The sequence below is a fragment of the Pseudorasbora parva genome, chromosome 12 (genome assembly GCF_024679245.1).
Source record: "Pseudorasbora parva isolate DD20220531a chromosome 12, ASM2467924v1, whole genome shotgun sequence".
NCBI classification, from domain to species: domain Eukaryota; kingdom Metazoa; phylum Chordata; class Actinopteri; order Cypriniformes; family Gobionidae; genus Pseudorasbora; species Pseudorasbora parva.
Window position 1 is genome coordinate 10377862 of NC_090183.1, and position 21292 is coordinate 10399153.

General features: G+C 38.8%; 2 protein-coding genes across 4 annotated transcripts; both read right to left on the bottom strand.

The window, feature by feature from the left end:
• Window positions 1–564: 564 nt before the first annotated feature.
• On the bottom strand, window positions 565–11478 carry rasal3 (RAS protein activator like 3). 2 transcript variants are annotated; one of them, XM_067459047.1, is made up of 18 exons: window positions 10241–11478; window positions 9655–9788; window positions 9426–9504; window positions 7086–7150; window positions 6876–6961; window positions 6633–6759; window positions 4867–4965; window positions 4091–4765; window positions 3870–4014; window positions 3642–3786; window positions 3212–3448; window positions 2854–3055; window positions 2634–2725; window positions 1823–2090; window positions 1611–1721; window positions 1214–1395; window positions 1046–1130; window positions 565–933 (listed from the first exon to the last, which is right to left on the bottom strand). In XM_067459047.1, the coding sequence occupies exons 1-18, from the start codon at window positions 10785–10787 to the stop codon at window positions 844–846; spliced, it is 3369 nt and encodes a 1122-aa protein (XP_067315148.1). In that variant the 5' UTR covers window positions 10788–11478; the 3' UTR covers window positions 565–843. The 2 variants fall into 2 exon arrangements, with proteins under 2 accessions (XP_067315148.1, XP_067315147.1); XM_067459046.1 differs by having other exon boundaries at window positions 1823–2093.
• A 202-nt stretch (window positions 11479–11680) lies between these two features.
• Window positions 11681–19876, bottom strand: pglyrp2 (peptidoglycan recognition protein 2). 2 transcript variants are annotated; one of them, XM_067459048.1, is made up of 5 exons: window positions 19700–19876; window positions 16522–17370; window positions 16228–16438; window positions 12033–12327; window positions 11681–11916 (listed from the first exon to the last, which is right to left on the bottom strand). In XM_067459048.1, the coding sequence occupies exons 1-5, from the start codon at window positions 19761–19763 to the stop codon at window positions 11896–11898; spliced, it is 1440 nt and encodes a 479-aa protein (XP_067315149.1). In that variant the 5' UTR covers window positions 19764–19876; the 3' UTR covers window positions 11681–11895. The 2 variants fall into 2 exon arrangements, with proteins under 2 accessions (XP_067315149.1, XP_067315150.1); XM_067459049.1 differs by having other exon boundaries at window positions 16522–16851; window positions 19700–19874.
• Window positions 19877–21292: the final 1416 nt, after the last annotated feature.

A 21292-nucleotide genomic window follows, 5' to 3' on the forward strand; every position in this document is an offset into this window, starting at 1 on the left:
TCTAACCTGCATCACTTGTGCCTTGATAACACATTACAGCCTTTACGTCATGAAATTTCATTCAGAGTTTGTGTGACAGTTAATCACTGTTTGTGGACACCATAGAAATCGCACAATTTTCCGTGGCATGAATTGTCTTATAGAACTGCATATTTTTTTCCAGTTTAAACTCTAAAAATAGATAAATTCAAAACAAATGTTTAAGAACAAACATCCTGAAAAAGGCTGTTGATTCATTAAATGATAAGCTATTTCCTCACAAAAGCCTCTCTTCCATTTAAAAAAAAAAAAATTATAGCCTTTTTTCTCTTTCTTTGTGTACCACAGCGTTAGTAGGTGTTAATGAGTATGAAAAGTATTGCTTAATGGAGGGATGTGTCATTGATTGTTAACATTATACTACAGATACTGATAAAGGATTTTAACTTGTGCAGAACCCAGAATATCACTTTAACAAGAAAGTTGCCACTTAAACATGTTTGGGTACCCAATACTTTGAGTTGGCCTATAGTTGCAGTTACTTTTACATCAATTACAGTTAAAATAATAACAATGATGATTCAGTTTAGTTTGCGTAATTCACATTTTATTTGAAAAAAGTGGGAAAAAAGTGTTATGCATGTCTGTACTTAATGTGAAACTAGAAGATCAGGAAAAAAATAATAAATGCACATAATAGAATCCATTATTGCAGTTATAGTTAGATTTGGTTTAATTGTTACAGGTTGCTCAGGTAGCTATGTATGTGCAGCATTAACAATGAATAAAAGAAGTCTGAAAAAAGCAACTAGCAATGCAAAATGGCATTATTTAGCGCACCACACCAGTACTTTCTATGTGTCATCAGGTGTCGATGTAGGTATTTCTTATGCCATCAGCATTAACTGCATAGAGTTGGTGCACATCTTTCAACAACCCAGCAAACTGCTCCTCCTGTTATCAGACAAACAAATGCAAGGGTTTACTTAGCCATAATACCAGTACAATCCTACATTAATGATGTACATTTGTTAAACTAGACAGAGGAGACAACTGCATTACTTACCAAAACATTCATGCGTTCCACTGCAGCCACAGCTACATTCAGTTTTCTTTCGTCTTCCTCCCTCTCCTCTTCTATGACGCCCAGTCTACACAAACAAGTGCATGATCTCAGTTGTCCTATCAGCATTTGCAATTGAACACATTTTGACTTCTTTTAAGCCAAAATTACCTGAAAGTTGCACTGGCCAGCTGTTCCTCACGGATGGCTAACAGATTACGAAGTTCCTGGACCTCTGCCTGTAGCTGTGTATTCTGGTCTTGACTCAGAACTATGAAGTCTTCTAACCGCTTGGCCATCTCCAGCTCACGCTCTGTCACCTGCTCCACGTTTAAACGCAGCTCAGCCAACTCCTGCGCATGGTGTGGCACACCACAAATTTGTCAACACTGTGGCTTTTTATTACACAATTTCCGCATTTCTGATAAACACAAGTAGAGGTTAAAAAAAATGTTCGACCAGTCTGGTTACACAAAGACTTTTTCATGAGACTGGCATGAAAATTAATACTATCATGCGTTCATATACACTTGATGGTCCAAACCAGTTGCTTCTAGAGTAAACCCACCCTCTCTAATGTGCTTGTGTCCTCTTGCTGTTGTCCTGTTTTTTGATGGGGCTCATTGCCATCCTTGTGTATGATCCAGAATGCTTTTGCTTCTCTGCCTTTTCTTGTAGACTACACACAAACAGAAAATACACATCTAATAACATATGCATATATATTTGTAAGCAAATCATTGACAGAATGTCTGGTAAATCTTAACCAATCTTACTTACATTGTTGGGTAATGTAATTTCAAAACCGGGAGCTTGGTCCGGGCACTGCATAGGTAGCTCTTCAGTGCTTGCCTGTCGCTTTACTAGTTGCCGCTGGTGCCGGGATGGTCTGTTAGGGACACTGAAAGCCCGCTGCACCTGCTTCCGCTGACGTTCTTTGCCTTGGTTGGATTTTGAGTCTACGGGGAGCTGCTGCATGGAGGTTTGCAATGGACTGTACTTGAAGAGATCTCTTGGAGGTAAATATATAGGCTTTGGTGTTCCATGACTGCTGTTTCAGAAATAATGAAGACACATGTGAGAGGTGTTTAAGTAAATGTAACAAACATTGATTTTAAAGCTTGATATATCTTCTATTAAGTCTTTGGGCAGGGGTGTCCAATCCTGCTCCTGGAACACTTGCCTGGAAGTTTTTGGTGAATCTGAAGACCTTGATTAGCTGGTTTTAGGGTAATTAAACTCTGATGGAGCAGATTTAGACACCTCTGCCCTAGGGGAATTTTGTGTTTCAATCAGCTCCCTAGGTAGTGAATCAGTAGAGTACACAAATTTGGGCACTGATAAGGACAGTAAGGACCCTGACTCTATACATTTGGACACTAATGGTGACATGAAAACATCATTGTACAACATTACTACTGGAATTTATGTATAACAGTAGAGCTGATATTTTACTGACATTTATGGAGGAAATGTACTAAACAAACGTTTCAGTTCACTGGAAGGATTTTGCAATTGAGGCAGCTCCTCAAATGGCCAGTGCCCTGATACTGTGGAGCTGATTGAGACACCCATTGTAAAATAACCATACCTGCTAACAGGGATCCGTTGAACATCATGGTCAAGGAATTCTGTGATCTGATTCAGAATTGAAGGCAGGGGTTGTAGGTTGTCTATTTGGTCCTACAAAAAAAGAGAAGAATTTGAGCATGAACACATTGTTTAATGAGGTGTCAGTAATTTCATGTCACGTCTTCTGATCAAAAGTTACAGCAAAGACTTACAGTTGATGAGACTTGATGTTTTGTTACCTGTTTCATTACAGAGATAATATCGACTAGGAGACTGTGAAGGACCGCTAGACGAAGGGGCAGGTCTACATAGCCATCAAATCGAGCCATGGCCATTTCACTGTCTGGATCAGATACTTTCTGTAAGAATCCTCGCATGGGCTCCCAGTGTTGTTCTAGAAACTCATTCATAAAAAACATGTACTCTTCCTTTTCGCCAAACCTGGTGGATTTTGAGATAAAATGGTTCTTGCTGGTCATATAACAAACAAACCTTTCAAAATCGTAATTTTCTTTTGTATATATAATCCGAGACCTGATGTAAGATGGTAATACATTTGCAATAAGCAATACATTTGGCTTTAGAGATGGGACTTACAAGGTGAAGTTTGCAAGATTTTGAATGACCTTGGCTGTCAAAGTGAGAGTGCGAAGGGTGTTTGTCTCTGGATAGGGTTGAATGAGGCCGAAGAGTGATGGACTGAGGATTGCTGGGCATAAGAATCGTAGAAACAGAGATGCTGATATGAGACGTTGTCCAATGTCCATAAGACCTCGTTCCTCACAATTTGATACCCAGCTGGAAAAAATATCATTCAGCTCTGCGGGGAATGAGCTGTTCATAGAAAAGAAAGAATTGATCAATTAAAAAATTATTGTCTATTGGAAGATTTCTGACACATTTAGATTGTGGTCGTGGTAAATCACAGTATATTAGATGTGTTCTCTACAGAAAATACTTTCTACTTGTTATCGTGTTCACACTTTCAGATAAACTTTGTAGAGCATGCTTGTTAGTTTTTTCTTACTCTTGCATGTCAGTGATTCTCTTGACAACATCCCCACATGTCTCCTTTAGATATCGCTGGTTGATTGGTAGATCAGAGGCAGAGCATTTTTGCGGGTCTACCTCGCAGCTCTCTCCTCCAGTATACAGTCTGGATATAAAGTCGCCTATGGGTGAAGGTTGTTACACAGGTGATTAGAGGTAATACAATTACACATGGAGTTTTATAATGCAATAGAATATTCCTTACCAAGTGTGTCTATGAGATACTTCTGGCCCACCAGTTTCATATATTCATCAATAGCCTTTGTGGCCAGCGTATTCTCTCTAAAAATCAAAGCCTCATTTTCTCCCAAGCGTTGAACTTCAGCACTACCAAGATCAATCAAGAACTCCTGCACAAACAAAAATCATTAAGAAATTTGAAAAGCTTATCTGTCTTGTTCCACAATTGCTGCTGTTGCAACTCACCTTAGCTTTCCCAATGCTTTGGAGCACATGAACAAGTGCTCCTGCCAATTCTTCTTTCTCCCGTACATTGAGAAGAGGTTCTAGACTGCTGCACATATCCACATAATCCAGTGTGACATACTCTGCAAATTCCTTGTACCTCTCAATAGGCAGAATTTTCAGGTTCTTAAATCTGGCCTTGACTCGAAGTGAAGCCTGCGGTCCAATTTGGTCCTTTGCTGTGCTTGTTCCTGTGGGCTTGTAGGGAACAATGGGATACCACTTCTCTTGAAAGGCCCGTCCTTTTATGTCTGCTAGAGCAAGAGCCACACTTCCTAGAGGGTGCAGGATAGAGTCATCCTTGGAATGGCGCTTCTTCTTGGAGTCGTCTTCTTTAAAGAGGTGCAGGGTGATGTGGGTGACAGGGGGCAAGTTGTCAAGTTCAAAAAATTCACCCCAGAATAGCTGGCAGCCTCCTGCAGCACCACCACCACCATGGCCTGCACCAGCTGAACCAGATCCTCCGTCAACTGCTTGACTGGAGCGTAGGACGGACTTCCCCACGGCCCGGCTACTGGTACGTGCATACAGTGTACCATCAAGGTGGACCTCACAATAATATCGCTTCTTTGGGGGAAGATCTTTTGCTTCATTTACCCAAAGGCTCAGGGAGTTCTCAGTACGTTCACAGTTGTCCTGAAAGAACAAGACATTATAAGACCATTATCATTATTTCTTACAAATACTGTTAGAATGACACATTTTTATGGATGTTTAAGGTGAATAATATGTTGTACCTTATTTGGATGGGCAGCACGACGCAAGTCTTCAATCCAGCGGTCTCTTTCTGCAGCTGAACTGCAGCCAAAGCAGTGGTTATTCTCTGAGCTTATGACCTTTTGAAAGTTGGACAAGGAAATACCCAGAATAGAGGTAATTGGTTTGGATTCTGTATTGACATAAAGATCGAGAAAACTAAAACATGGTTAACCTGTTAAGCTGATTTCTAAATTTTGAAAAAATCCTAAGAAATGTATACTCAGACTAAAACAAATACAGTTTGTGAATCCTTTGCACTAAAAGCATAATTATGGTCTCATTTGAAAGCAGACACCTGGCAGTTTACTGTAAAGTCAAAATGATAATATTTTTTATAATAAAAAAAAGCTATAATAAGCTTCAAAGTTTTGTAAAGTTATTAGAAATTTATTTGTATGATATATCTTTATGAAAATAAAATTGAAGTGGGCCTTGGAGAAATCTAGAAATGCACTACAGCTAAAGCCACAAGTCTGACCATGTTATATTTCAGATCTGAAGATGATCAGTCTAAAACTCTGCATTTTATTAAACGTTTTACAAGATCGTTTCATGTGATTTTATTTTGAGATATCGCTGAAATATCAACTGATGTTTATTGCCACATCTTCTCAGCTTTCAGTCGCTGTATTGCCTCTATTGTTTAGAGGTGCAAACTGCCCCATTCAGTTTGTCTCCCCGGCATTCACACTTCTGCGGACTGGTTATGGCTCCAATTATTATTCTTTTGTCTGCATTATAATTACTAACGATTTTCTATTCAAACTGTTCTATTCAAACCTCATTTCTAAATCAAACCTCTCACTTTACCCTCACTGAGACTCTATTGAATGCATTTCGTCCAAATAAGCATTTCAGTAGTTTTACATTTAGAAAATGTTCATAAAAATAAAGTATTTACTCAGTGGCAGGTGCATCTAGGGCAAGCTAGCATGTTAGCTTAGCACACCAGCAAAACAACAATTTATACGATTAAAATCATGTTTTATTCAAAACTTGCTTCATATCACTTTATATTTTATATGTAGAGTGTTTTATATAACAATATGTGATCTCATATAGCTTCGGGTCAAAAAATCTGACAGAAAATATACAATGCTAAAAGCTATGTGGAATAGCATTGCATTATAAATATCATCTATTATGAAACCACCCAACATGGCATAAAGAACACAGACCAACCATATATTGCCGCGATTGTGTGTTTATTGTCTTAAAACGTGTTTATCTGCATAAAATAGCGATCTGACGATCCCAGGGAGCTGTGTGGATATGTCCATATGTCAGATACTTCCTGAATGTCACATGGTGTGTCTGTTCTTCATGTGTTCCCCATGGGGTGAATTTTCAGTAGTACAGCTTTCCAGCGCCCTCCGGCTGCCAGAATGAATTGAAAACACAGCATATCACAGCCTACTGCGCTCATAATCACACATCCGCGGATTTTGGATAAAGATTGAATAAATAATACTTCTCTGTATAGAAATTTGACTCAAACGTGTGAGAATCTATCAATATTTCTCCACATCTGCACACTTTTGAAGTAAAAGCCCTGAGGGAAGTTGTTTTGTCGAGTGTCTTCATGACGACCAAGGAGGATTTTTTTATGAATGGGAGCAAATGACGCGCATATTACAATCAAAAGGTAGCGACGCCCAAGATCATATTCATAACTCCTGGAACATATTAACACATTACGGTCACTATAAGACTTTGAGAATAAAAATACAAAAGCAAGGCCTACCTGAAAACAGTACTTCTCCCCTAGAATAGAGCTGTGGACTGGCCTGATGACTGTGGTCTGGTCTGCACTCAGATCTAGGCTTTTTGCAGCACTGACTGGAATGGATAAAGATTCTCTGGAACCGCACCTTGATAGAAAATGTGAAAGACATGTAAATGTCTCAAATCAAACCATCAGAGACATTACTATAGAGTGAATTGTGGTAAAATATATTTTTTCTGTATTATTTAAATGATTCTTCACCTTCCAGCACCACTTAGTCCTGCAGTATTTAGCTGTGTGGTGCTTTTCCGTTTATCATCACCCTGTAAGCGGCGCTTGATTAAGTTCTAGCATGAGAATGAAAGAAAAGGAGCATCATGAAAAATATTAAAATATTTATGCATCCATGCATTTAGTTTAGACATTTTTTTAGATGGTACAGATTTCTTAGACATACAGATCTATACTCACTTTGACGCCACCATCTTGCCCTTTTATTTTGGTACTTTGGGGAACCACAGGATCTGGGTTTAGCTCTAAAGAGAGAAAGAGAACACTTTTTTTTAGATCATCACTTTAATGCCACAGTATTCCTCTTTTGTCTGTAGTATGAGCACTCAAGATGAAGCTTTTTCTTTTGAAACTTGTTCCATAATACAAATTGTGATCATTTAAGCTAAAACAAACATGTTTGTGTGTGCATGTATTTTTTATTTTTCTTTCAGTCAAGTGGGATAAAATTCTGCAGAAAAACAGATAATCTCAGTGCAATCGCATATTCTGAAACCATGACAGGAAGCATATCATTTCCTTCCTTCTTATTTGCATCAGATCAATAATTTCCAGTTTAACAGAAAATGTAACTGTGTTAGTTGAATTCTGTTAATCCAGAACAGAACGGAAATCTAGGGCTTATTTCATTTTTTATGTCAAAAATGAGCTTTTACTTGACCATCCATGTGCCGTTATGAAAGCTGGAGACCAGACAAGCTGTATCATGCAGACAATGTGGTCCCAATTTTTGGGCATACATGATTCTGGGGCTCTGATTTGGGGTCCTTAAATAAATCACAATTACAAAAGCAGCAGCTGTGAAAATAATCTAGCCTATTAACATTTTGTGAGGAAGTCTGACAGTTTACACAATCTGCATTTTCAAAGCAACGTAAAGTATATAACTTACGAAGAATGAAGAAATGCAACCTTAAAAATACGACAAATTTAACTAAATTAGCAACCAATCCCAACAGAAATGAAGCAAGTTTATGGTAATCTATACATTTATGGGAGTCTTATGGCAAGTCTGCCACGACCAATTGTGAAATGTAACCTGTTATTAAAAGCACAAAACCTCTTAGCGTATTTCCCGCATACAGTCGGTATTGAATTATGTTAAACACACAATGTGAATGGTTAAAATTCTTTTTACGACTCTTTAGGTCAAATGATGTCTCTAAAGCCATAGAATATAATACTTCAACAGAACCAGATTTGATTTATACTGCTAAATGGTATCACATTTTAGAAGATAGATATCTTACAGTATACCCTGTATAGACCCTTTAAATACCTTTAGATATTTATGGAAGCAAAAAAAAAGTCCACCACCGGAGGCTTTTTTTTTCTTCCCGCTAAATACAAATCAAGATTATATATTAAATCCTAGAAGGTCTTTACTGAAGGTCAGCCTCTGTTTCTTAATGGGCAATGTCGCCTACTCTCTTCATGTCTAGAGTAACAGCTTAAGACATTAAGTTTAATAAAGTATTGTATTTGAAAGCAGTACTCATAATATATCTTTGTCCTTTGCTAAACAACTGAATTAACTGGAAATTAAAACCAATTAAAACTCAATTGGTATTCTGCCGGCTCCTTACATTTTTGTCAATACAGGTTGTATTTTACGTGCATTATACTCTCTGGCAAAATAATTTGATTTATTAATTTAAGAAGGCGAAGTTAAAATATTTTTTTCTTACCTAGTGCCCCTCCACATACAATCCAACGCCTGAAACCCATGCTTTGGAGTAGCTTAGAATTCGTTTTCCTTTCAGAACATAAGACTCATAAATGTTATTTATTTGTTTTTGTTTTTTTTACATTTAATATGAGGGTCGTGCATGCTTATGTTGAGTGCTAGATAGCACACCCCATCAGTCTCAGTCATCCTCTGGTATGGAACACCCAGTTGTGATGCTATCTTCAGTAACTCAAAGGAAGCAATTTTACAAGCACACGCACACATAACCACGTCAACCATTTCCTCTGTGAATATGTTATCTAGCTTTACTATAGTGGCTGACGGGCAGCCGTTGGCTTGATAGAGACAGATGATACCTCTCATCTCTTGAAGTCATCTCCAGCGTTTAAATGGTCAGGACGCAGAGAACTTTAGGCTATTTCAGTACTTCAATCCCAACAATGATCTTCACATACAGTAGATAAAGTTATACAAATGTTTTGCTTTTTTAATAATATAATACTGCATACTGCACACTTCATACAAAACATTTCATAAAATGTAGTTTTTTATATGAAAGATATACATGTTATATTGAAATTATAAATAAATATTATTCTAAATTAAGACGACAAGGACCTTTTAGGACACCTGTGTGAACGTGAGGGGAACTTTATACATCCTCTAAAATGACTTTGAGACCAGTTGGTTAAAATTAAAATTGGATCAGAGAAGAAAGGTTCTGAGAAAAGGTTGATAGTATTTTTTTTTTGTAGATGTTACTTGGTTAGATTTGTATCTAATGCAATGACATTCAGACATTCTTAAGTTTGTAACTCTTTGATACTAACCCGTTTTACTTCCACTGATGTTATGGAGACTGAGGCTGGAGAGACAACTGCTGGCCCGGTTCCGTACCCTCATCAAAGGCTGAAATAAATTCAAAAGATAATGATATATTGGCACCAAGTTCACCGAGAACTTCCAAACAAACGATTGACACATCAAAGTCAGTCTAAGGGCATACATCCAATATCCTAATCTGCCAAGCATAATGTCTAATGATGTGTTGTCCATTACCTCTTCCTCACGTGGGATAAGGATTTGTCCATCTTGAAGAGAACAGTTGCTAATATCCCAAACGGGGACGTCTTGTGGGGGGGCCCAGGAGAGCCGAACAGTCTCTTGGGCCACATTCTCAGACCTTTCTTTTTCTTTTCATGAAATGTAAAAGTGTTACCATGAAACATTGCAATTAAAATGGCCTAGAAGTTTCAAAGACAAAACATGCTACAATGAAATTATAATCCAGTTCCAACATCATAAGGGCTTATCTAGTTAGAATAATGATAGCCATCATACGTAATCCTATTAATGTCCAATTACCCTTTGAAAAACAATTTCTCGTGAAGCGCTTCTGTATAGTCTATTTTTTAGTCTATTCCATCTCCATCTTGCACATCCTGTTGTTGTACCGTCGTTCTTTAGCGCCATTTAGTGGCATCTGCATGTACAATCCTTTTACCAGGTTAGAACTTGAGTTTACAGTGTCTAACAGTAGCTGTCTTTCTAAGAACTCTACAAAAGCCTTCATATCATTTAATAGTTTTAGCCTGATTTAAGCTTACGATTCTAGAACATTTAGCATTGAATATAAAGCTCTTACCATGTTCTGCAATGAGATTACTCGCTAGACGTGGTCTCTTGAACTTCTGAGAGACCGTTTGCAGGTACTTTCTTAATTTACCCCTCTGTGTTGTGTCCTGAAGAGTGGTCCCTGATGCCTGTGCGCTGGAGGACCCAGATGCCGAAGAGGAGGACAGGACCGAAGATAGAATGGAGCCCGGTGGCTCTGAAAGAGCTCTGCGGAAAGGGTTTTTCCTTGAAGTTGCCGGCTTCTCTGGTTTGGAGGGGCTTTCGGCACCTCGAGCTGCAGTCGAGTACTTTTCCCCCGCGTCTTCACTCAGAGCTTTGCGCCAGCTCTGCATTTTATTCCATTTGTTTGAAGCCCCTTTCTCCAGCCTCTCGATAGCCCCCTGTGGAAGCGACTCAGTCTTGGCCCCCGTGTGCCACTTGTACGTGTTGAGTAGCTTGCCATCCTCTGGTTGCTTTGGGTCTTGATCAACCGGACTGTTTTGTTCAGAAGACAGTTCCATGTCTTCCTCAATCTGTGATGCTGACTGCTCAGCACTCGGTTCTTTGTTCGTACCCATTTAGATTTCTTCTCTGTGACCCAGTTTTGTTAACTTGTATGTTCTGTACGGAATGTATTTTCTTGTAGTACCTCAAAGTGTACGGTGTCCTCAGCACTTCCCAGTTTTAGATGTTTTTAGGCGTTTTGTATCTTCCTCAAGTCGAAGTGCTCTGGATCTCATCATCCACTCACTTCACCTATTGGCTACTTCCTCAGATTGTTTTGCGCATCATCAGTTTCAAAATTTTGTCTGTTCACCGAAGTCTAGTTTAAGGGTTGACTCTTACACTCACAGTATATGCTTCATATATGAATGTTTGGCTTTGTTCATTAAATTGGTGCTCGTTGTTTCAAATTATGCAGTCCTTTGTGGTCCCCAGCTCTTGTAGGTATAAGCCTTTTTTTCAGTGCGTACTTGTCCAGCGTTCAGGAAGCCAGTCAGTTTGTGGGTGGGGAAATCAGGTTAGGTTCACAGGTTGACAAAAGACTGAGAGAGGAGATTTCTCAGGTTGATCCAACAAGTGAAACATTTCTGAAATGTTTTTTTCTATTTAGTTATTTAGGAAAATCTAAGAAAGCATAATCTGTCATTTGATCTTGTTTTGTTCTTATTGTAGGCCTATACATAGTGTTTAATTTTTAAATGGAATGGTTGTGACTGTGAAAAAATATCCTAGCGTAACAATCAAGATTAGATTTTATTGATTAACTATGAACAAAGTTGGCAGTTTAAACCAAATACCTGCTTGTTTTGTTCAGTGACGGTTACATTTCCTGTCACAACAGCAGCACTTCCTGTCTCACTCTGGGGCCTGCTATGAAAACCACTTCCTGTCGTGGTAAGGACTAGAAGTAATCTTTTCAACCTTTCCTTTTATTTAAACTGCCACGTACAAAATTCAACATGTAACATTACAGTTCACGCTCTTTATTTTTGCACACGTCATTATCACTTACATAGAATTTTAAGGGTTTGAATAACAAGACTCCCAACCAAAGTACAAACTAATGTTAATGTTGTGTTTCATGCAGATAACCTTACATTTCAGTGTCATCCTTTTAACTTTAAAATTACTGTGCTTGGACTCCAAGTCATGTCATGTCAGCGACAGCAGATGTCCGCACTGTTACTTAAAAGGATCCATATCCTGTGAAAGCATATGGCACAGGCACATATGTGTTAGCCAACATGCATGACAAAGATTTCCAACATTAAACTACTTGTTGAAATTAATTAAACATTTGTGTAGAGAATACTACATACTTTATAGTGTTCCCAGGTAGTTATCTCAGAATACAGGGAATCTCCTGGGCAGTGGGTGGCTACTACTTGTCTATGTCCCAGAATGGTGAAATTCTCTTGCAGGAATCCATTGCTGACTCCACATTTGACCAGATGATGGCGCACAAGTTCCATGTCATAATGGAAGGGTAACTGAGTGCTGTAGCTCCCAATGAAAGCAACACCATACCCAACAGAATTGCGTCCTTTAGTATGAGCCCCTGCCCACATCCAACCTCGACCTTCATAGATGTAGCCATCAGACCCGACCACAAAGCTTGGAGAGACAGCCAGATACACATAATACACGTGATATTTTACATAAATTCTAATGAATTACTAATGAATCAAATTAATATCTTTCTGATTAAATCTGAGAGTTTTCTGTCTCTCCATAGACAGCTACGCACCACTTTAATGCTTCAAAAAGGCCATAAAGAGACTGTAAAACGTATCCATATAAATGTAGCGGTTCCGATTATATGATAAACAGATTTAATTTAGGCTTTTATTTACATATAAACACTGATACTAATCAGTGAACATGAACAGAAGCTCAACAGAAACCTGCTTGACACGTGAGAACAACCCTCTTGCGGAAGCTCAAACTCGCTGAGTAACACGAGAATGAACCTCATTGGCTCTTGCGGAAGCTCAAACTCGCTGCATATCACGAGAATGAACCTAATTGGTTCTTGTAGAAGCTCAAACAGCACGTATACATGAAAATTAACCTCTTTTTTAATTGTCGCAAAGTAATTACTTATTCAAAAATAGTTGTGTAAACCGCATACATTTGGAACACAGGGACAGTTGAAAAGCCTTAAAGGACAACTCCAGTGAGAAATTAACCTAGGGGTAATTAACAGATGGTTACAGAGTAGATGCTAGTAGATAGTACACACAAACCGAAGGATTGAGAACTTTGTAAGTGTACAAATAGTTTAATAAGAAGATACTTTATTCACACAGTACATTATGCATTCATGGACAGGCGCCGTCTCGACGAGTCGAGCCACGAGCGCTGTGCTAAGTGATGAACTGTGACTTGGAATCTCATATGGTCCTTTGTTTCTGGAAGAAAGCACTGAATGTGGCAGAGAAAATGAATAAATAAAAATTAGATTTCACAAACTTAAAGGGTTACTTCAGCGATTAGCATATGGCTTTGTATCAGTAGAAACCCTGGAGTATATTCAAATGATTGTGCTTCCCCCCCTCATATCCCCCTGAGACAAGAGATTTATGCATTTTATTTCTGGAAAAATTCCTCCTATGATGCAAATTGACGATATTTGCATCATAGGAGGAATGTTTGCCCAAAGGCTAAAGACTACAGCCAGCAGAGGGAGCCATTTCCGCATGTTTTGAACTTGCGAATGGGGGATGGAGATCACACTCAGCTGGCAGGGAGAGCTCTGGTGGCAGCTACTAAACAGGCACTCATTTAAACGGAGCTGTGGTAAGCAATGTAAGTGTTTTAACTTCTCAAATTAATTTCTATGAAAGTTAAGCTTGCAAAGGCATGAACTGAAAAGCGCCAGACTGAACTTGCGTTGTGAATGTATGCCGCGAGTGTAATCGCGATTACCTCAGCTCTCATCACAAGCTCATTTCTCTCACTCCTGCAGTTAGTGCTCAGTGCTGTGATACTCGCGCGGTGACTCACTCATTATATTTAACAGACACGTTCAGGTTTTAATTGTAGTGTCTTCAACTCAGCCACAGTACAGGTGGCTTTGGGAATGGCCTCACAGGGCAGCGAAGCATTCTGGGAATTGTAGTCTTTCATCCCCATGAGACAAAAATACATTTTCTGTCTTTTCTCAGTCTAGAACGCACCAAATACAAAAATAATTTCACATTTCTACTACATTGATGACCCAGTTTAAATACAGATTCATCTTCCCAGCGCTGAAGTACCCCTTTAATTCCGACCAGCTCACTTAGCACAGCTTTCGTGGATCGACTCGTCAAGACTGTTTTCCAAGATGTCGCCTGTCCGTGAATGGGTAATGTATTGTGTGAATAAAGTATCTTCTTATTAAATTATTTGTACACTTACAAAGTTCTCAATGCTTTGATTTGCATGTAGGGCCATTGGAGCAGAATGGCGTCTAAGCAATTGTGGTGTCCTGTTCTTGGGTGTAATAACGAACACAGCAGTCAGTCTGATATTCCTAAATCCAAACCGCTGAAGACGCAGTGGCTGAGTTTTGTTTTCCAAGGGAATATTACCCCCCGATCAATGTCAATGTTTTCATGTTTGCGCTGCACAAATAATTTCTTATGAGACTGCTTTATAAACGAGGGTCAGTATAAAACAAGTTTTGCTAAGAAGCTGCTCCTGAAAAAAAGATCGGTACCAACGATTTTTGTTCCTGCTGCACCTCCAGAAGAATTGAGTGTAACGTTTGAAACGCTTGCACACTTTACAATGAATGCGGCTAAAGTTTACAGGGTAAGTTAAATTACGGCATGCTTTCTGTGTATGACGTTCTCAATATAATTCAGAATCCCACGTTTATAATGAACAACGCGTTATGGTTATTGTGTTATTACAAACTGTATACGCTGGTGATAAAGTTAACGTGGTAACACTTACTTTTGTAGATGGTTTATAACGGTGTTTTTTGAAACATTCCTGTGGTGATTTTATGTAGTGCTTCAGCACGGATAGTTATGCCAAACACTGCATAGATAACGTTACGCATCTCACTATGCTAAAGTTACCCTGCCAGTGCAAAGATAGATCAAAGTGACATTACGTTAACCAACCATTCAGAAATGTCCAGCTCGCTGGGCCATCATCTTGTTCCTGGTTCAAATTGATACGATGTGTCTTCAGAGACCCCGTTGCTAGCCTAGAAATCTAGACGCACCCTAGCGGCATTTAATCTGCCCGCAAGTGTCGTCTAGCAACTCTCAATACCCTTCTGAGCTGTATTCCCTAACTCTTGCCGGACCAATCACATCGTGTATAGAGTCGGTGGGCGGGGCCATAATGACGACGGCCGAGTTGCGTTTGCGCGCTTCTAGTAAACACAGAAACTGGCGAACGGCGGCAGTCTTTCGAATCAGCTTTGACCGCGATTCTGGAAGACTTGGAGTTAAGCTTTTCTCTGAGAAAAGAACAAAGAACGGCACTGAAGTCATTTTTAAAAAGGGAAGATGTGTTCGGAGTTTTGCTGACCGGATACGGCGAATGTTTAATCTATCAACAAGCTCCGCTTCACCTTCGTTGCTCTGGTTGGTTGTAGCGCTATCCTATCGCGTGCAGAGGGAGTTTGAAAGACAACCGTTTATCCCGCCCCTCGGATTGAGCCCTGTCTGTGGTGAGTTTCCAGACCAAACATCTTGATGTGGGTCTGGCTTGTCAGGCTACCCCGTTGCCACTCTTTCTCTAAAATATACCCCAACTGTTGTCAAAGTCAACTCTCCACGTGTGTGTGTATCAAAACGCCCCACAGAACAGAGGGGCGGGGTGAGCAAAGCTCATTATCATTTAAAGTCACATGCACTGATATGGCTTGCTGAAAACATAGCTGATTTTGACCAGATAAAATTAGTGTTTTATTACAATATTAAGGATAATTTTTTATTTAAGTGTATTACAAACTTTTAATTTAGACACTAAAGAATCAAATTAACTTTGATTGCAAAAATGGCATTATATGACCCCTTAAAATAACATCCGTGCGCATCACTTCAATCCTTATCCATGATTTCTTCTCCACACATGCATGGTAGTTTTCCACAATCCAAGATGATGCTTGTGTGGGAAAAAAAAATCACTGGTACGATTCTTTTCGACTGTCTACACTTTTTACTCAAAAAGTATGCAATTTCAGAACTGCATATTATACATTATTTATCCTGTTTCCTGCCTACTATTTTAAATATAGTATGCCACTGTAAGAGCCACCAATTGATAATATATTATTGATTTATTTACATACTCTGATTTTTTAAATATCTAAATGTTTTTTTAGGTTTGTAAACGTTCTTAAAAGACGTTTCTTCATGCAATGCATTCTGGGATTGTTTGTCACCAAGAGCCGTTTTTGTAATCTTTCAAACTGCCCAAACTTTCAACACCTTTCGTGGCAGTACATAGGTTTCTGAATAGAGAATAAGCATACATTTTTTGACAAAATCATGCTAAAGCAAATGGTACCTGTAGCCCAAGTCGTACCAACCCCGTCCCTTCTGGTGGAAATGTTGCATGTCTCTCATATTTTTGGAACACGTCTGAAGGTTTAGGCAGGGTTTGCTGGGAATATGTGTGTGGTGAATATACAGATATGGCAGAGGTGGAGACAGAGGGGCGAGAGGAACCTGGGGCGGCTCTGCTCCCCATATACATCTAGGAATGATGGCAGGACACTCTGGAGGGTGACACTTTTGTTAGCATGGCACCAGTGTTTAAACAGGCAAGTTTATTTGGTCAACTGGAAGTACCTTCACTTACCCATGTAACGTAGCACAAACTCTTTAATTCCCTTTTCTATAAGACTGTCCATCTCAATGTCCACTTTTTGTGGATGACTATCTAGTGCATATGCTACCTTCTCTTGAAGCAGTGATGAATTCGTGATCTTTTTAAAATTTTGTCTGCGATAGCGACCTCTCAGAGAAGTATCCAAGACATGATCCAACTCTTCTGTAGTGCTTGAGTAGTAGCTCCTAAGCAGTGTGCTTACATTTATTTCAGAGCAGTTAACAACAGAAAGGTGCTTTCCAAGTATGGCTCCATCCATTCCACCATGGACCACAGCATCAGTGGCCAAGGATGGCACGCCTGAAAGAGTAAAAACCATGGGATAAGATACATTGTCCCAACAACCATCCGGCCCAAGTTGCTTAGGTGGAGTTGCCTTCCGAAACTGAAGGAATGACAGGCCCAAGTTCTTGGCCAGTGGGAGTAGGTAGAAACCATGAGACTGGTTGCTATCTCCATTCGCTCGTAGCCCAAATTCAAGACCTAAAAGAAGGGGTGCAAGGGCAATCGTCGTGCCATCAGGAGTCAGAACAACTCCCGCCTCTTCATGATCATCTGTTATGAAATGATGAATAGCTTGATGGAAGAAATTGTAGAGATTGTGGCTTATATTGAGCAGCTCTGTAAAGCTGTTATTTTTGTGGTGAATTTCATCTTTGTTGTCAGATGATCTCAGGAAGTCGTATGTGATGTTGTCAGTTTGGTCTGCAATCTGGCGTAGACTCGTCACTAAAGCCAGTGGACTTCTTGGGTTTAAATCTTCTAACTGTGAAACAGCAATAATAAAGTTCTCCATGTTCCTCAGTTGAACTGCTGTAACTAAAATTATAATGGTTTTAAACGACTGATATGAGAAGCCTTGTACATTCAAGTTAAAATGGCCTGTGGTGTGGGAAGCAGCGGGGCGAGGGACCGCGTCCTCGTCTCGCGGCCAAGGGACGGGAGCATAAAAGGAGGAGCGAAGGCAGCGGAAGACGAGACCGGTGTGTCACGCAGCTGATACTCATTACCACTCGTCACCGGCCCGCTCTCGCGGTCCCTCGCCCCGCTGCTTGCCACACCACATGGCCATGCCCACTCTCATAGTTAGGACAACTCCGGTGAAAAATGAATCTAGGGGTAATAACACATGGTTACTGAGTAGATCGTTCTCTGGGATGCGTTTTCATAAAAAATCGAATGTAAAGAGTTTTAGCTCTAAAAACAGATTAGCTTTTAACGCTTGTCTATGGGGCAAATAAAATCGCTAGTTAATACACCTAACAAGGCTCAAAATAGCCTCACACTATCACGGTAGCATAAGGAGGGTCCCTACATGCAAACCGAAGGATTGAGAACTTTGTATGTGTACAAACAGTTTAATAAGAAGATACTTTATAAAGACAATCCATTACGTGTATAGAGCAAATGCATCGACGTCACTTTCCCACCGGAACGCCCCCTCAGCTGGAGCTGAGTGGCAGAACAGCTGCTGCATGACTGGAGTTATCCGAGGAAAATGTGAGTTGAGCAAGCGATTATCAGTTTTAACTAAAGGTTGGGCTTGATAGTGCTTCTTACAACTTACCAAAGATTCAGAGAACCATGAATAATGACATGCAGCCAGGAATCGTGTTTTCCTTACATTTTTATGAGCCTAATTTCGACTGATTTATAACACATTTTTGAGTGAATACCGCATGTAACGTTATATGCGATTGGTCAGTGACTGTATTGAAGCGTGTTTGTGGTAATAATGTACTTTATAATCACTAAAAGCTGTCACTCATTCAATAAATGCAATCTCACAAAGTTATATTAATCAGTGAAGCTGGAATACAATTCATCTTATTTTCACAATGTCTGCAGTTAGAGACATGCGTGTTAACTGAATTTAGCACTTGGACAAACACTCGAGCGGTGAGTGGATTCCAAATTCAACACCGTTGATTGGCCAAATGCGTTGTAGAAATCTACAAACATGTCTGTGATTGGCTACATTACTCACCAAAGCGAAAACACGTTGGAAATGTAATCATTTGACGAGAGCAAATACAGATACACACTGGATCATTTGCTAGCTCCCTTTCGGTAATAATATGCTATTATTACGAATACTTACAGAGGATCACAGATCCTAGACAAGCAGTTATGGGCAGCGTTTCCCTCTAAAAGTAGAAGCAGCAGCAGTTGGCAATGGTTTGAGTGAGAAAAGTGCATGTTATTATCAAGTCTGGAACAGCAATGTCCATGGGGTCCGTGGACAAGCCTCCCCCTGCTCTGGTGCCGGGCCTGGTTTTGTGTGTTTTTGCTGCATTTATGCTGTAAACCAGTGCTGCCTCTCAGTCTTTTTGCCACTCCGTAGGGCGTAATCACAGTCGCTCCGGCTGACGGTGACGTCACATGCATTCCCTCTATACAGACAGCAGCCATCTTGGAAAACAGTCTCGATGAGTTGAGCCACAAACGCTGTGCTAAGTGAGCTGGTCGATAGGAATTAAGTTTGTGAAATCTAATTACTTGGATATTTTTATTTTTATTTATTTATTTTCTCTGCTGCGTTCAGTGATTTCTTCCGGAAATAACGGACCATATGAGATTCCAAGTCACAGTTCATCACTTAGCACAGCGTTCGTGGCTCGACTCGTCGAGACTGTTTTCCAAGATGGCTCCTTTTTGTGTACATGTAATGTTCTGTCTTTTATAAAGTATCTTCTTATTACACTGTTTGTACACTTACAAAGTTCTCAATCCTTTGGTTTGCATGTAGGGACCCTCATGTCAGTGTGAGGCTATTTTGAGCCTTGTTAGTGGTATTAACTAGCGATTTAATTTTACTTACCATGTGCCCCATAGACATGCATTAAAAGCTAATTAGTTTTTAGATAAAACTCTTTACATTCGATTTTCAAGAAAGCACATCCCAGAGAACAATCTACTCGGTAACCATCTGTTAATTACCCCTACGTTCATTTTTCACCGGAGTTGTCCTTTAAAAAATAAGGTGGATACAATAAGTAAATAAGATGGTACACAATGCAGGAAAAAGGACAAAATATTGCTTCAGCCTGACTGAAATAACAATGAAAGTACTTGTTACAAACCTGTCATATCCAATGTATAACATTAAAATTTGAATATAATTATATATAATTTATAGTTTACATACCAGAGCTCTGAATGACTATGCATATCCCAGACATGGTCATAATCCATAGTGATCCAGTTATCATTGTTAGTACTAAATATTACGACTTGGTACTAAGTGGTTGATTTGAATGCAGTGAGTATATGCTGAAACACTGAATGCAAGACACTCCAAATTCTGCAATTCAGTGTCAGTCACGTGGTGCATTCCACCATGAAAAACATGTTTTTGAGCGTGTGTGTACTCTGATGTGAGTAAAGGTCTTCCCCATAATTTGAATTTAGCTACAATATTGATTTTTGGATGGCAGTGAATGACATATCTGCCGTTCTTCTTGTTGCGTAATGAGGAGAACCAGTTTACTGGAAATGAGGGAGGTAAAGGTCATAGCTAGATGTCGTGTTTTATAACGTAAGGGCAAAAAGAAAGTTTTCAACTCACTAAATTTGAAACAGTGCACCTTTAACTGTATATTTAACTTTCATAAACTTAAATGGTTGTAATTCAAGAATGCTTTGGAATATAGACCTATAGGGCTTGTTTTAAAGAAGACACTTAGCACTTCAAAACATTAAAGTAGCCCATTAAAAAGTAATGGAAGTTTAAATTTGCTGTAAATTAAATGTATTGTACTAAATATTTTTATTTTACATGAAATATATATTTTACAACAATTTTTACTATAAAATCAAATGTCTAACCAAGTTCCAAGTTGACATCACAAAAAAAGAAAGAAAGTTTTTTCGTTTAGATGCTGTCCCAAAAATAGGCACCGGGTGTCACCCATATTCCACAGAATTTCTTTTATGCATTCTACTGAAACAAGCGCTAGGCTACGTGAAATTCTGGTCATCTTTTAATAAACGCTTCAAACTATGTATACAGAAAATGTGCAACACACAGTATAAATACTGTACTATTTACTGCAGAAATATGTTGTACACTACCCATTTTTTTTTATTGCTAATAATGTACCACTTGATCCTTCTGTAGGTTTTGCTAGTAATAACACCCATTGTTTCAGGAAACACCTGTTTGAACCGCAAATAATGATTTGAATGCAGTTGCTAGTCATATGTCATAAATGACATGCTTAGCATTTGAACATGTTAGTAAGTTGTATTTAAAGATTAGGGTACTTTAGCCTTGATAGTGTCAGTAATTAATTGCATTTTTTTGTCATAAAGAAAAACAAAAACAGAGATTTTTTTTCCAGAATTTATTTCATGTGCATGTGGTTCCACAAATGAATAGATAAAAGTAGATAAAGTGAATAAATCCATAGACATGTCATTCCCAATGTACTGTTGATTGTGCCAAGTGAAATTATTGGAAAAATAAAATTTTATATATATATTTATATCATTTCAAAGTTCTTTTACAGGCATTGTCTGACAAAAGACATCCATATGACAGGGTGGATTTTGATTTCTTACATTTCAAATATTGAAATATCTGTAGGAGAATTAAAAAATATTTGTCTGATGTATATATATATATATATATATATATATATATATATATATATATATATATATATATATATATATATATATATATATATATATATATATATATATATATATGGTCAACTGAATGACCAAAATGATCCGC

What these genes read in the sequence shown, in the direction of transcription:
- rasal3 (XM_067459046.1), bottom strand. Translation starts at nt 10,787, where the DNA reads ATGGGTACGAACAAAGAACCGAGTGCTGAGCAGTCAGCATCACAGATT. An exon ending in GGCAAGATGGTGGCGTCAAA is followed by an intron (nt 6,962 to 7,085) that starts GTGAGTATAGAT and finishes TTCTCATGCTAG; the next exon opens with AACTTAATCAAGCGCCGCTT. An exon ending in GGGAGAAGTACTGTTTTCAG is followed by an intron (nt 4,966 to 6,632) that starts GTAGGCCTTGCT and finishes AACTTTCAAAAG; the next exon opens with GTCATAAGCTCAGAGAATAA.
- pglyrp2 (XM_067459048.1), bottom strand. Translation starts at nt 19,763, where the DNA reads ATGATAACTGGATCACTATGGATTATGACCATGTCTGGGATATGCATA. An exon ending in CATAGTCATTCAGAGCTCTG is followed by an intron (nt 17,371 to 19,699) that starts GTATGTAAACTA and finishes TTATAATTTTAG; the next exon opens with TTACAGCAGTTCAACTGAGG. An exon ending in CTACCTGGGAACACTATAAA is followed by an intron (nt 11,917 to 12,032) that starts GTATGTAGTATT and finishes ATGCTTTCACAG; the next exon opens with GATATGGATCCTTTTAAGTA.